This window comes from Drosophila pseudoobscura, chromosome X (genome assembly GCF_009870125.1).
Source record: "Drosophila pseudoobscura strain MV-25-SWS-2005 chromosome X, UCI_Dpse_MV25, whole genome shotgun sequence".
NCBI lineage: Eukaryota > Metazoa > Arthropoda > Insecta > Diptera > Drosophilidae > Drosophila > Drosophila pseudoobscura.
Window position 1 is genome coordinate 59969370 of NC_046683.1, and position 13042 is coordinate 59982411.

Sequence of the window (13042 nt, forward strand, 5' to 3'; positions counted from 1 at the left end):
TTAACCAAAAAATCAATTCCTTTCTTGAGCGAACAGCAATATCAAAAGACAGAAAGAGCCGTGGCCTTGGCGCGGCTCACACCGTTCCAGCTCGTTGAATTGGAGTGTTGTCCCCTTTCCAAAGGAGCACCATTAAACCAACTATATCGGTTCTGTACTTAAAAAGTATGGCTCGAAACGAATCTTAGAGTTACCTGCAATATAAAAATTCTGCTGTTCACCTCAGAGATAGTTAATGGTAAAAGTATATTTGATGTGCTCCTAATCACATTATTAGATCGACCCATAAATTATGGAATCTTATCTTTGATCTTTGCATAGAAATACTTTTTATTGGGATGCTATTCAAAGACTGTAGGGAATATTCCATTCATAAAAGCTCGACATTCTTCGATTTCGCTTTTTCGGCGTTGGTACCATATGCACCTTCGATGAGTTTTAAATTTTTAATGGCTTTAGGTCACGCCCATCCAATTTCAATAATTATTTGTGCACAATGACCATAACAATACATATAGCAAATTATCCCAGTCTAGCCATATAATTTGGGGCCACTAATTGAGACCCGAAAGACTGCGAATGCCATAAAAGTTTAGGCTTCGCATTGGGTTCAATCAGTTTTTGAATTATCCTTTGAAATGCAGGACCTTCTGGATCAGGAACTGGATCGTATGGACAAGCTGCCAAAGCAAGGTCTGTTCTGGGTGGAGCTCAGCGCCTATGCTCTTGGTATCAACATAGCTCCGCGGAAGCGTAGCTCCAAGCACTGCCGACTGTAAGTACATACATACATGTACAAGGAATTTTTCATTGGGAATTTCGTGATGATTTCATGTTTTTTTTATATAGGACGCTCATTGTGGTCTTGCTTGTCAATTTGAGCATAATCTACAGCCTAGTGGCGTTTATTATGGCTAATTTTCAGGTCTCCTTTGAGACCTACGTTGAGGTTCGCTTGGGCTATCACTTGATTGCATACGAATAACTAACCGTTCTGAGTTTCCTTCAGGCTGTGCTGCTCACCTTCCAACTTAGTGTTGGGGTGGTCAAGATGTTACACTTTCAAAACAGCTTGGGAGCATCAGTACAATTGGTGCATTCGACGGAGACAGGACAGGTACTGAAATCATTGGGTCTCTTCGATTTGGGTATGAATAACACAAAATCTGCAAATGCAAAATCCGCAATATCTTTCTAATGAAACTTGTCTTAGATTTGCCTCGAAAACAGGATCTCCTTAGGTCTTTGAGATCAATATTGCTCGACAATTGGCTGATCATCGATCGCCAGGTCATGTTTTTCTTCAAAATTGTCACTATGCCGGTGCTCTACTACACAATGCGTCCATACTTTCAGTACATCTTCGATTGCTATATTATTCGAGATACGTGTGAAATGACCCTGAGTAAGTGCTGACTCGGAAAGTAATGGTCATTTCATAATCCCTTTATCTTCATAGCTTATCCTGCTATAGTACCTTTTGTGAAGCTTGGAGCGTATGAATTTCCTTCCTACGTGGTTCGATTCTTTCTTTTGCAAAGTGGTCCTCTTTGGTGCTTTTTTGGTAAGTAGCTAAACTGCTAATATCAATCTGACACTAATCGCAATGCCCCTGTCAGCTGTATTTGGCTTCAATAGCCTCTTTGTGGTGCTCACAAGGTACGAGTCGGGTCTTATTAAGGTCCTACGATACTTGGTGCAAAACTCCACGTCGGACAACTTGGTGCCCAAGCATCTACGGGTGCGGTATCTTCGATGTTGCGTCCGACTCTTTGCTCGTATTGCGAAGTAAGTAGGGGTTCCACAAAACCCATCTTTCTTTACTAAATTTCTTTGCAGTCATCATAACCAGATAGAAAACCTCTTCAAATACATTATCCTGGTGCAGTGTTCCGTCAGCAGCGTCCTCATATGCATGCTACTATATAAGATTAGCACCGTCTTGGTGTGTTATTGGTTGTATGTATGAGTTTACTACATCAATTAATGGTGGCTCTGGTTTTTTAGGAAGTGGGCTGGGTATGGATGGGCATGATTATGGTGTACTTTGTGACAATAACTCTGGAGATCAGCTTGTACAATGTAAGCGCGCAGAAAGTGGAGACCCAGAGCGAGCTGCTCTTCTATGACTGGTACAACTGTGGCTGGTATAATGAATCGAGGGACTTTAAGTTCATGATTAAAATGATGCTTCTCTTCTCTCGACGAACATTTGTCTTGAGCGTTGGCGGCTTTACCAACCTCTCGCACAAGTTCCTAGTACAGGTTATGCTCCTAGATATGCTAAATGAAGAATTTGAATTAATTTGAATTAAACCACAATCCCGCAGGTCTTTCGGCTGAGTGGAAATTTCTTCTTGCTATTGCGGAATATGAACAACAAATAAGCGGAGTTTGGTTTATACAAAATTACAACGTTGGAAAAGTTATATTTTGAAGTGAAATCTTTAGGCAACTTATACACAAAGACACATGTTGCAATTGGCACATTAAACGTAGATGACAAATATGTTAATATAAGTATATTAAAAGTATACAGAATAGATTTCAGGCTGGAACAAAGGCTGAGATAGAGAAATGCAATTGGATTATCTGATTGGAGTACAAGGTTTTCGTATTTCCTTTTTTTTTTTTGTATTTGTATCTGTGCTTTTCCTTTCTTTAATATATAATACAGTCAGCCCATTCCATCCATGGCTGGCTTGAACGCGGTACGTGGTGAAGCACAGCTGGCAGTTGTTTCTCGACAGTGGCATCATTCGATTGCATTATAGTATATGGCATGATGCGTTAAAGCTTAACGTGGGTTAGTTGATCTCTTTTGTGGAACCTTGTCTTGTCACTAATCAAAATATTTCGTCTAAGGCACTAAAATTACATAATTTCATGCAACGACTACGTTCTATCATAAATCTGATTTGTTCGTCTCGTTCGACTCCTCCTCGTTCTTAGGGTTAATTGAAGTAGTTGTTATTGGGAGTGGGTCTAGTTCTAGCTCCTCGTCTAGGGCTCCAGACGATTGCGACTAAAGCACTTGTTGGGTAGTGCCTTCGATATTTGACCAATATTATCGACCTCCTTCATCAGCTCCTTCAGCTCGGAGCCGTACTTGTCGATCAGATTTTTCTGTATGGTGCGCTGCTCCCGGTACTTTTCAATGCGTCCCGTGAGGTTCACGCGATTGATCTCGCCCTCGACAATAGTCAACCGATTCTCTGAAAGATATAGTTAAAATCGAATTAGTTACCTGATGTTTGAGTGCGAGGAACATGTGGCTCGACTTACCCAATTTATCCAAATCAGCTGTATTGATGTCCTTCAGATTCTCCAGCTCATCCTTGATTGCCGTCAGCTCGGCGTTGGCCTTCTCGATCTGCTTCTGCGCCTCCTGTGTGTCGGCCTTGGCCTGGCCCACCTTTCGCTTGGCATCATCCACGAGATTGTCGTCTTTGGTGGAGCTTTCTTCCAGCTTGAAGATGTCCATCTCGGTCAGCTTTACGCGATGGTTCAGCTGATCGGCCTCATCGCGCAAGTTCCTGGCAGCCACCTTCGTCTCGTTTGCCTTGCGGCGAATAAGCTCTGCATCCTGTCGGGCAGAGGGAACTTAGATTGAACTAAGTCGGAAGGATAGAGAGATCGCTTACCTTTGAGGCCTGCTCGGCATACTTCTTCTGCGCCTCCTGGGCATTCTTTTTGGCCTCGTTGGCATTCTTGTTGGCTCCGTCTAAAGCCTCGCCCGCCTGACCGATGAGGCTCTCGGCGTTCTGTATCTCCAGCTCGATGTTTGGAACTGTTTGCAGTGCCTGAGCAGCACTCTCGGATGACCGCTGGACATCCGACTGGAACCCGGCCAGCGTATTGTAGGTGTTGTTTGCCTCCTTCAGTGTGTTGTCACCCTGCTCCACTGCCTTTGTGGCCTTGTCGTGTGCAGTCTTGGCGCGATTCAGCAGCTCAATGTCGTCTTGTTTCTGTTTGTCAGCTCTGCGGGGTGGGACAGTGATTAGTTGGACAATGTGCATCAGGTAACATAATGGAACCTACCGCTCCAGCAGAACCTCAGCCAGGGTGCGTTCCTCTTCGAAGTCGGCAAAGACCTCGCCGTTGCTGTTCGACAGCTCGTTGATCTGCTTGAGGAGAAGATCGGCGCGCTCGTTGGCTGCCACGGCGTCCCGCTTTAGCTGGTTGATGTCAATGTTCGGCTGTGACTGCCTGTTCACGTCGTTAAGGAGGGTAAGGGCTGTATCGTAGACCTCGTTGGCCTTGCGCAGCGCCTCCTTGGAGGTCTGAGCCACGGCACCCAGAGACTGCTTCACCTGGTCCAGTTCGAGCCGAACTTCGGAGCGTAGCTCCACACTAATCTTTTGCTGCAGATCGATGGCATTCTTGGCCAAAAGGTGGGCCTTTTCCACGGCATCCATGGCGTCCTTGGCGTTCTTCAGATCGAACTGCGCCTCCGACTCCAGTTTGTCGGCCAGTGCGCGTGCCTCGCGTGAAATGTCCGAAATCTGCTGCGACTGCTGGCCGAACTCCACGGACTTGTCCTTGGCCTTGGCCAATGCCTGGGTACCCTCGTCGTTGAGTAGATCGAGGGCCTGCTGCAGCTCTCTCTTTGCATTCTCGGTAATATCGTGAAGAATCGTGTAGTTCTTGCGGGCCTTGTCTATCTCAACGTTGGCATCCTCTTGCAGTTTGTCTGCACTTTGCAGATGTTCCCGCACGCTGTCCAGTCGCTTGTGGAGGTCATCGATGACCTCTGCATAGGTCTGGCCGCCTTCGCCGACATTGTCGCGGGCGTCCTGGGACAGCAGGGCAACCTTCTCCTGCACCGCCCGCAGCTTGGCCTCGAACTCCTCGTCATTGGTCACCGGCGTGCGAGCAATCTCGTCCAGGGTGGAGCTCAAGTTTGCCAGCTTAGCGCGATGCAGATTGGCGGCGTCCTGCACCAGGTTGTAGCAGTCCGGACAGTCGATGCAGCCGCGATGGCGATCGTACTTGTTCTCTTTGCAGCGGTCGCAGCGACGTCCCTCCACGTTGTCATTGCAAGGACACTGTCCGCTCTGGTCGCACTGGAAGCCCTTGGAGCCGCTCTCGTCGCACTCGCACGGCTTGCAGCCTTCCGAGGAGAAGCCGTAGAAGTAATTGGCGCACTGGTCACATCGCAAACCCACCACGCCCGGCTTGCAGTGGCACTGGCCCGAGTAGCGGTCGCAGGTGGAGTTGAAGCTGCCCACGGGGTCGCACAGGCAGTTTTCGCACCCGTTCCCGGAGCGTATGTTGAAGTATCCCGGCTGGCACTCGCCACAGTCGCGGCCGATGACGTTTGGCTTGCACTGGCACTGGCCGGTAACCTGGTCGCAACGCGAAATGCTCTGCTCGTCCTGCTCCGTGCCCGCCTCGTAGCAGCTGCAGCGGTCACACTTGCCGTGGGGCAGGGAGAGCGGGTCACCAAAGTGCCCGGGCAGGCACTGGTCGCAGTGCTCTCCGGCAGTGTTGTGGATACACTTCAGGCACTCGCCCGTGGTGCGGTTGCAGTTACCCACCGCATTAGGGTCCACGTTTCCGTTGCAGTCGCAGCCCGTGCAGGTCTGCACGGTGCCCAGGAGACCGGTGGGGTCTCCGAAGAAGCCGTCGCTGCACTGCTCGCATCGGGAGCCAAAGTATCCCACTGGACACTCCGTGCAGATGACCGTGTCGCCGTTGATTTGCAGACAGGCCCCATCATTGGGACAGGGACAGCGCTTGCAGTCGTAGGGAGTTCCACCTAGGGCGACTCCGTAAAAGCCCTTGGCACACTGGTCGCAGTTGTCGCCGAAGGTGTTGTGCTGGCAGATGCAGCGACCGGTCTCCGAGTCGCAGATGTCGGCATGTCCGTGGCAGTCACAGGGGATGCACGGCATGAAGGGTCCACCTCGGGCCGGGCTATGGCGGTAGCCGGGAGCGCAGGACTCGCAGAACTGGCCCAGATAGCCCTCGGGACAGGTACACTGCTCGATCCAGGTGGCCGGGTGGCCGGCTGCACCGCGATGCGCCGTGTGCAGCTCTACATCGTCGAGAATGGCCTCGCCTTGGACCGAGTAGGTGGCACGGATCTTGATGGCCGTCAGATTGGAGAGGATGGAGAGGAAGCCCCTGGCCGACTGACTTGGCTGCCATTGGTAATCGTGGTGCTCGTGCAGACGGAACGTGTACTCCTTCACATTTTGGTCGGGGATGCCGTTGCCCTGGGCGAAGATGGGCAGCGAGATCCTGCTGCCAGCGCCCTCCAGGATCACGTCGTTGGCGCTGGTGCTCGGCCCCACCTGACCCACCAGCTGTAGCTTGAACTTGAGGTCGCGGTTGTATGAAGCACGTTGATCCCCCAGGAAGCGATCAGGGGCCTGGAAGTAGACGAATTCGTTGCCCTGGGCCGTGGTCCCGATGCTGCGGCTGTACTGGTTGTACTTGATGTCCACCTCGCGACGGTTTAGATCGATGGCCGTCCAGCGCTCCTTGAACTTGTTGAAGTTGGAGGCCACGGAGACAATCGAGTAGCCCGGTGCCGTCTGGCACTCGGAAGTGTGGCCGTAGCAGAAGCAGGGCGTGCACCCAAAGCGATTGATCTTGTCCAGGTTGAAGAAGCCAGGCTTGCACCTAAGAGGAGGAGAGTGAACATTAGGATAAGATAGGATCGTCCAGATGGATTCGTTCGTTGGGTGGTTGGGGGAAAGGGGGGTTTCTTACTCATTGCACCGCCTGCCCTCCACATTCTCCTTGCAGAAGCAGATGCCACTCTCCGCATCGCAGGCTGGAGTGTTCTCATGGGAACCCCGACCGTCGCAGCCACAGGGCTGGCAGCCATGAGGTCCGAACTGGTAGTAGTTGTTGTCGCAGCGATCGCATTTGTCCCCCGTCACGCCCGGCTTGCACTGGCACTTGCCCTGGCTGTTGCACTGCAGCGAGCGGGATCCAATAGAGTCGCAGCCACAGTTGACACAGTACCCATCCTCGCGCATGTAAAAGTTCTCCTTGCAGCGTTCGCAGTTGGGTCCATCACGATTCTCGCGACAGTCCAAGCAGTGGCCGCCATGACCCGTCTGGTTGAAGAGATGGGCATCAAAGAAGCATTTGTCCGCCAATCCATTGCAGTTGCAGGCTGTGAAAGGAGAAACATCAAACATCAAAAGAGGTTCCTGTAGAAGTTCTCTGTCTGTTTATACAGTTGATCAGATACCAATGGGCTGGCCCTGTCCCAATGAGATTGGTCTGGAGGCTGTAGTCACGGGACCAGGCCTGGCCTTGCACAGAGGACACGGACACCACCAAGAGGAGGACCGCAGACAACCAAAGCAGCATCATGACTGATTCGATTGATGGGTCGTCTTCTGTCGGATGTGAGTAGCGGCTAACGGAAAAGTAGTTTGTCCTTATATAGAAAGCATTACCGAGATACAGTGGGCTGCTGCTGTTGAAAGCCAGAGCTCGTCTAACCCAACATAAATGAGAGCCACTGTGCCAACCTGTTTGCTCTCTGTTTCCCCCTACACTGAGGAAAACGTGTCTCCTAGAAAAGACTTTCGCTATTTAGCTGTGAGAACTATGCAGTATTAAACAAAATTTTGAATTCAATTGAATGAACAGCAGTCTACCTATCACAAAATATCATTGGTTGTTGTTTAGTCCTATTCTAGACAAACTGTCTCAAGACTGGGAATATATTTTCCCTCCGATTCCATCATCTCTTCTAAATTGTTTCCAGTTAATAATTCCCATCCTACCTTTGCACTCGTTGACTTCCGTTGAGGTGGCCCTCTTCCACTTGACGTCATTGTACAGGGGCAGACAGCGGTCACAGTCGGGTCCATCGGTGTTGTGGCGACACTCGCACACCAGCGTCCTCTCTCCGTGCATACCCGTGCTGGCGACGCACTTGCTGGCGTGTCCGTTACACTTGCATCTGGCACCCACGGCGATGTCACTGATGGCATAGAAGTAGGACTTCAGCACCTGGGGATCACCGAACAACTCGTCGCCGAAGGTGTTGAGGCGATCCAGCGTGATGCGGATGTCGGTGGCCGTGACCCAGTCCTGCAGCTCCAGGCTGCGCTCGAAATTGATGCCACTAGGACGACCCTCGAGGGTGGAGAATGCGATCTCGCCGTCGCGCAGCGGGGAAATGTCACTGTACTCGCTGGTGCAGAGTGCATGGGCCTCGCCCTCGCCCTTGCGGATGGCCCGGGAGTCGGGCAGGAAGTAGGTGTCCCTACAGGTGGCACTGTAGTACTGGTAGGGAATCCAGGCACCGTTCTCCGAAGTCCGCTTATAGATCGTGAAGGACTCGGGCCGAGGAGAGCGGAACAGAATTCGAACATAGGTGATGTCATAGGATTTTCCTGAAATATTTTAGGGATACAATATTAACTGGATTTTCTCGGCTCTAAACGTTGATCTACTCACGTAAGTGGAGCGTCAGATTCACATAGTTGGGATGCTGTATCCCCTCGAACATGGTCTCCGATTGCCACCAGGATGGATTCTGCGGATCGTGCAGGTCCGTCAGAAATGAGGGATTGTGATCTTCGTATCTGCAAGGGAGAAAGATCCAATAAATAGCGGCATCCGTTTGGCTAGCTTCGATTTGGGATTTTACACTCACCTGCAAAACTCGCAATTCTTGTGATTGGGATTCTGTATGCAGAAGTGTGTGTCACTCTGCTCGCCGCAGGTGTTGGTCGACTCGAATTGCAGTTGGTATGCGGCATTGATGAACTCGGGAAGGCATTTCTATTAAGGATGAACAGATGACTCAATATTTACCATCTCAATGAATATTCTCTTAATTGCTCAATTGGTCTGTATCTTTCATTTGAATTTGACCCCCCAAAACGGAATGAATAAATACTTGAGCCACTTATAATTTCTTTCAATTGGTCTGTGGACAAACAAATATTGGGGGGCGACTCTCTATTCCTCCCGCACTTACCTGCGGTCTGCCATAGGGATCGTAGCACTCGAGGGCCGGCATGAACGTGGTGGCGCGTAGCTCGTGTCCGGCAGAGTTAATGGGTGTGCGTTGGGCGCCGAACGCGTCTGGGGTACAGCAGGAAAGTAGGACGCCGACCAGCAGCAAGCGCGCCGTGGAGGAGCCACATAGGCTCCACCTGCTGCGCTTCATGGTGGGTTTCGTTGGGTGGTTTAGCCTTTCGCTTAGAGTCTATAGGTAGGTGACAGGATACTTGGGAACACTATTTCGAGTATCTGTATTCTAGGTGGGTTTCCTCTCAGTTTCGTCGTCGTTCCACAGCTCAATTCATAACTGGATCGTTGCTCTTACTGCTGGAGGTTGGTGAGCGACTTCCGTCATATGCTGGAAAAATGCATTGGTTCATCATGAGTCAACTAATATCATCTAAGAATCAATCCCCGAAATCTGGAAACATGTGTGCCACATATTGTGGCAGATATACTCGCAAACACGCAAAGAGGAAGACCATATTCCGGGACGGGTTTTTAATTAGTTCCTCGGACAAATGGCTCGAAAAATAAACTTTGCCCGACCAGTTCACGCAATGAGCTCTGTGAGACGCGTCTGGCCGGCCTTCCAGTAGTACATTTGGATAAACAGAAACCAAAAGCAGAACAACAAAAAACCAAAAAACAAAACTGCAAATGAAAATTTCAAACAACTGCCAGCCGCAAGCAGAGAGAGAGACATAAATAAACTAAAAAGATATGCGCTGGAAACGAAATGAGCTCCGAACAGTTCTGTATAGTATGTTTGCTTCCTATAATGTACATACAATGTACTAACAGTCTCCCAGTCCCCTGGCTCTATTTGCGCTATTCGGGAACTTGAAATAATTATATCCGATGATTTCATTCACTCCGCCCAGAGGCACAGTCATTCACATGTGCTGTGCCATTTAATAATGGGCCTGCTCAAATTTTTGCTGCAGTCTGTGGATGCATTCTTAATCCCCGGCAAGGCTAGATTCATTTAAGCTATCCTAAGATCCCAGATTCAGTATCTTTATGTACGAATTCAGTTAGGCGGTTGGTCTGAGGCACTAATTAGCAAATATTTGCCGCAAGTACTAGCTGGCGATGATATCACCCTTTATAGAGCGGGGTCCTAGCAAGAGCCACACAAGATGAGAAGAAGCTAAGATGTTCGGCTTTTGAGAGCAAGAAAATTCCAGTTCTTGTGGGTAAGATTCGGAACGCGAACCCAGTGCAAGCTGATACCGCCAGCACCAAGAGGAATGCAGAGCTCTGAAATGTTCCATGACTTGTGTTCTATAATAACTTAAGTTTCCCAAACGGTATTCCTGGAACTATGCTCTTTCACTCGCCGCTCGTGCCTCGTGTTTCATTCTATTCCTACTGCTATGATCAGTTAATTTGTCAACAAACTAGGATCCGATCCAGAGATTCGTAGATTATATACATTTTTTTTCTTTCATGTTTTTATCAATGGTACATAATTAATTTCCCCTGAGGCGTAGCACAGATTCAGATTCGTTGGTTTCTTGTACGATTATAGTCGAAATGTGTACTATGTTTTTGCTTATCAGTCCCGGGTCACAAGAACGGCTTCGCTTCGAGTCCGAATTGAGCACATGAAATCGTTCTGGGGTCTGTGTTGTCAGGCTGGGGCTCATGGTGGGGCTCATGGAGTCTCCGATTTCGTTTCGACTTCCAGCCTGAGAACCCTTTGCAGGCGGGCGAGTTCAGCTGAGGCCAACTCACCAGAACACACACTGATATTGTATGTACACACAATATGTACGATCAGATCTGTGTACTTATGTATGTATGTATATAGTCCGAATGAACATCCGCTCCATTCAGATTTCATTTGCTGAGCGGGAGCGGCCCAAGAGCTCTGTGTGTGGACGCGATACGCGCCTATGAACACGAGTTCCTTTTGCGATAAGAATTTGGGGCTACGAACTAGCCCGTCTCCACATAGTGTGATATCAGACTCTATATAAAGACGACTTGGCTTTGGGAGCCACAGATCTGATTCGATCCGCTGCCCTGCCCTGCTCTACGCTGCCCTGCGCTGTGGCGTTTGAAACTGCTTTTTTGTTTGCACCTTTTCGCCTGTATCTTTATCGCAGCGTTTGTTTTTATCCACTGCTTCACTACAAACTCACACACACAGACACAACGTTAGCACACACACTTAGACGTAGCCAGCAGGTAGAGAAGAGGAAAAACAGAAAAAAAACACACTCAAAAAGAGCACTCCCGAACGCACTCAAGATACTTTTACGAACTCCGAACCGCGTTTCGTATCTTACAGATGCACAGATGCAAGAGCGCAACAACTGGCGTTATTTTCGTTTATTTATCGGCTATTTTTGTGGTAGATACATTTTCTGTTTCTGTTTCGGTGTTTTAGGTAGTCCAGATTACATGCTGCTGCTGCATGTGCCTGACACTTTTGGGGGATTTCAGATCTCCCAAATATTCCTGATATTATTAATAGGACAATTGTTGCAGGGGTTATTTTCATTTGGGTTTCTTTCATTTAGATTTCAATGGAAGTGTGCACACTTTTCTGAATTTTTCTACCATTTCACTTTTCTGCTGACTGTTGTCGTCGCACTCGTATTATGTTGCTCTGTTTTCCCTACCACATTGTACGCGTTTCATTCGTGTAATTGTATCAGCACATCGAAGGCAAGAACCTTTCGAGTAAACACTTTGTCATATGGCCATAGCCACACACACACAATAAACACAAGATACTTTTTATCTAGAGGTTTTCTTTTTGCCTGGCTGGTCCCTGTCTCTGGCCCGCAGCAGCAAGACAGTCAAAAAAAAAAAATAAAGTGACCCAAGAAAACTTGAGACTCCTCCGCCTCGCTCCGCTCCGCTCCGCACGACACTGCACCACACAACCACACCACATTTACAATGGAGTGGGCTCCACATCCACAGAGCACCCGATCACCGATCACTTACTCGTCGCTCAGGAGAGACAGGCAACAACCGCAACGCTCAACGGATTTTCGAGGAATGCGACGATCGGCCGATCGCAACTCTCAGTCGAGTGAAACTCTATGCGGAGCGGCTCTCTTTGTATCTGTATCTGTGAGTGTGCTCAGAGCGGGCACAGATCTTGCTGGACTTGTGGGCTCTCTGTCCCAGAAGATTCAGATGATCTTCAGTGCTATGGTACTCGCACTTTAATTGCTCTGCTCTTCGTTTTCGTTGGGCTTCATATTTCCTAAGTGAAATACCATTTAATCTGGTAAATATTTGAGCAGTGATTGTCTTATAAGAGTTGTCTAAATAGGTTTTCTATGTGGCTCGGTAATAGCCAGGAAGCTGTGCAGTGCCGCTCTCTGCTCTACATTTCGTCTAGTTTTTAGTTTTTGGAGTTAGCAGGTTATCGCTCGGGCAGCTGATAAGAAGGTTATTGTACGACAAAACGTCGCAGCAGTTTCGGTTTCATTGAAGAAATCATATTCTTTTCGAACTGAAATTCAATTTCTGAATAAACTAATCTGATGAATACATGTACATATATGTATATACTGTAATAGCTACGGAACTATCATTTATTAATACATAGTAAAAACGCTCTTTTAATAAAAGGAAATTTTTAAAAATTTTTGTAGGCCTGAGTTTACGTTTGTGGGCGAAGGTAGTTCCGGATATAGTTCTGGCAATATTTATTTTAAAAGTACATTATTTAGATAGTATAATTTAAGTTGAGTTCCGCTTTAAAAGCTGTAAATTGAAAATATTTCAAAATAAATTTAATTTCTAGTTCAAATAATTTTACACTGGCGCCATTTGGTTGCGTCCGCAGAAATTTGGAAACTTTATAACAGAGCTTTTAATTTGATCAATAGTGTTGACAACGGACGGCGCCAACAGTGTTCGATAACACACTTATACTAAGCCCCGCGATTTTGATATTATTTAAAACTTCCCATCACACTGAAACCACGCCAATAATTGGTTTATATTCATATAAAAGTAAATACTTGGACTGTGTCATGCCGGAGACTCAGTTTTTTTTTACATAGGATGACAAAGAGTTGCGTCC

The 13042-nt window shown here is 48.1% G+C and overlaps 2 protein-coding genes across 3 annotated transcripts; one reads left to right on the top strand and one right to left on the bottom strand.

Moving 5' to 3' along the window:
- The first annotated feature begins 637 nt into the window (after positions 1-637).
- Or67b (Odorant receptor 67b) lies at positions 638-2731 on the top strand. Its single transcript, XM_001353090.4, has 9 exons — positions 638-775; positions 850-949; positions 1010-1148; positions 1214-1405; positions 1460-1564; positions 1620-1788; positions 1840-1945; positions 2008-2265; positions 2331-2731. Exons 1-9 carry the CDS (start codon positions 639-641, stop codon positions 2385-2387), a joined length of 1263 nt encoding a protein of 420 aa, XP_001353126.1. The 5' UTR covers position 638; the 3' UTR covers positions 2388-2731.
- On the bottom strand, positions 2427-12073 carry LanB2 (laminin subunit gamma-1). 2 transcript variants are annotated; one of them, XM_001353089.4, is made up of 10 exons: positions 11950-12073; positions 8960-9343; positions 8633-8760; positions 8434-8561; positions 7755-8369; positions 6721-7132; positions 4042-6630; positions 3645-3981; positions 3286-3586; positions 2427-3215 (listed from the first exon to the last, which is right to left on the bottom strand). In XM_001353089.4, exons 2-10 carry the CDS (start codon positions 9149-9151, stop codon positions 3004-3006), a joined length of 4914 nt encoding a protein of 1637 aa, XP_001353125.1. In that variant the 5' UTR covers positions 9152-9343; positions 11950-12073; the 3' UTR covers positions 2427-3003. The 2 variants fall into 2 exon arrangements, with proteins under 2 accessions (XP_001353125.1, XP_033238345.1); XM_033382454.1 differs by lacking the exon at positions 11950-12073 and adding an exon at positions 11557-11708.
- Positions 12074-13042: the final 969 nt, after the last annotated feature.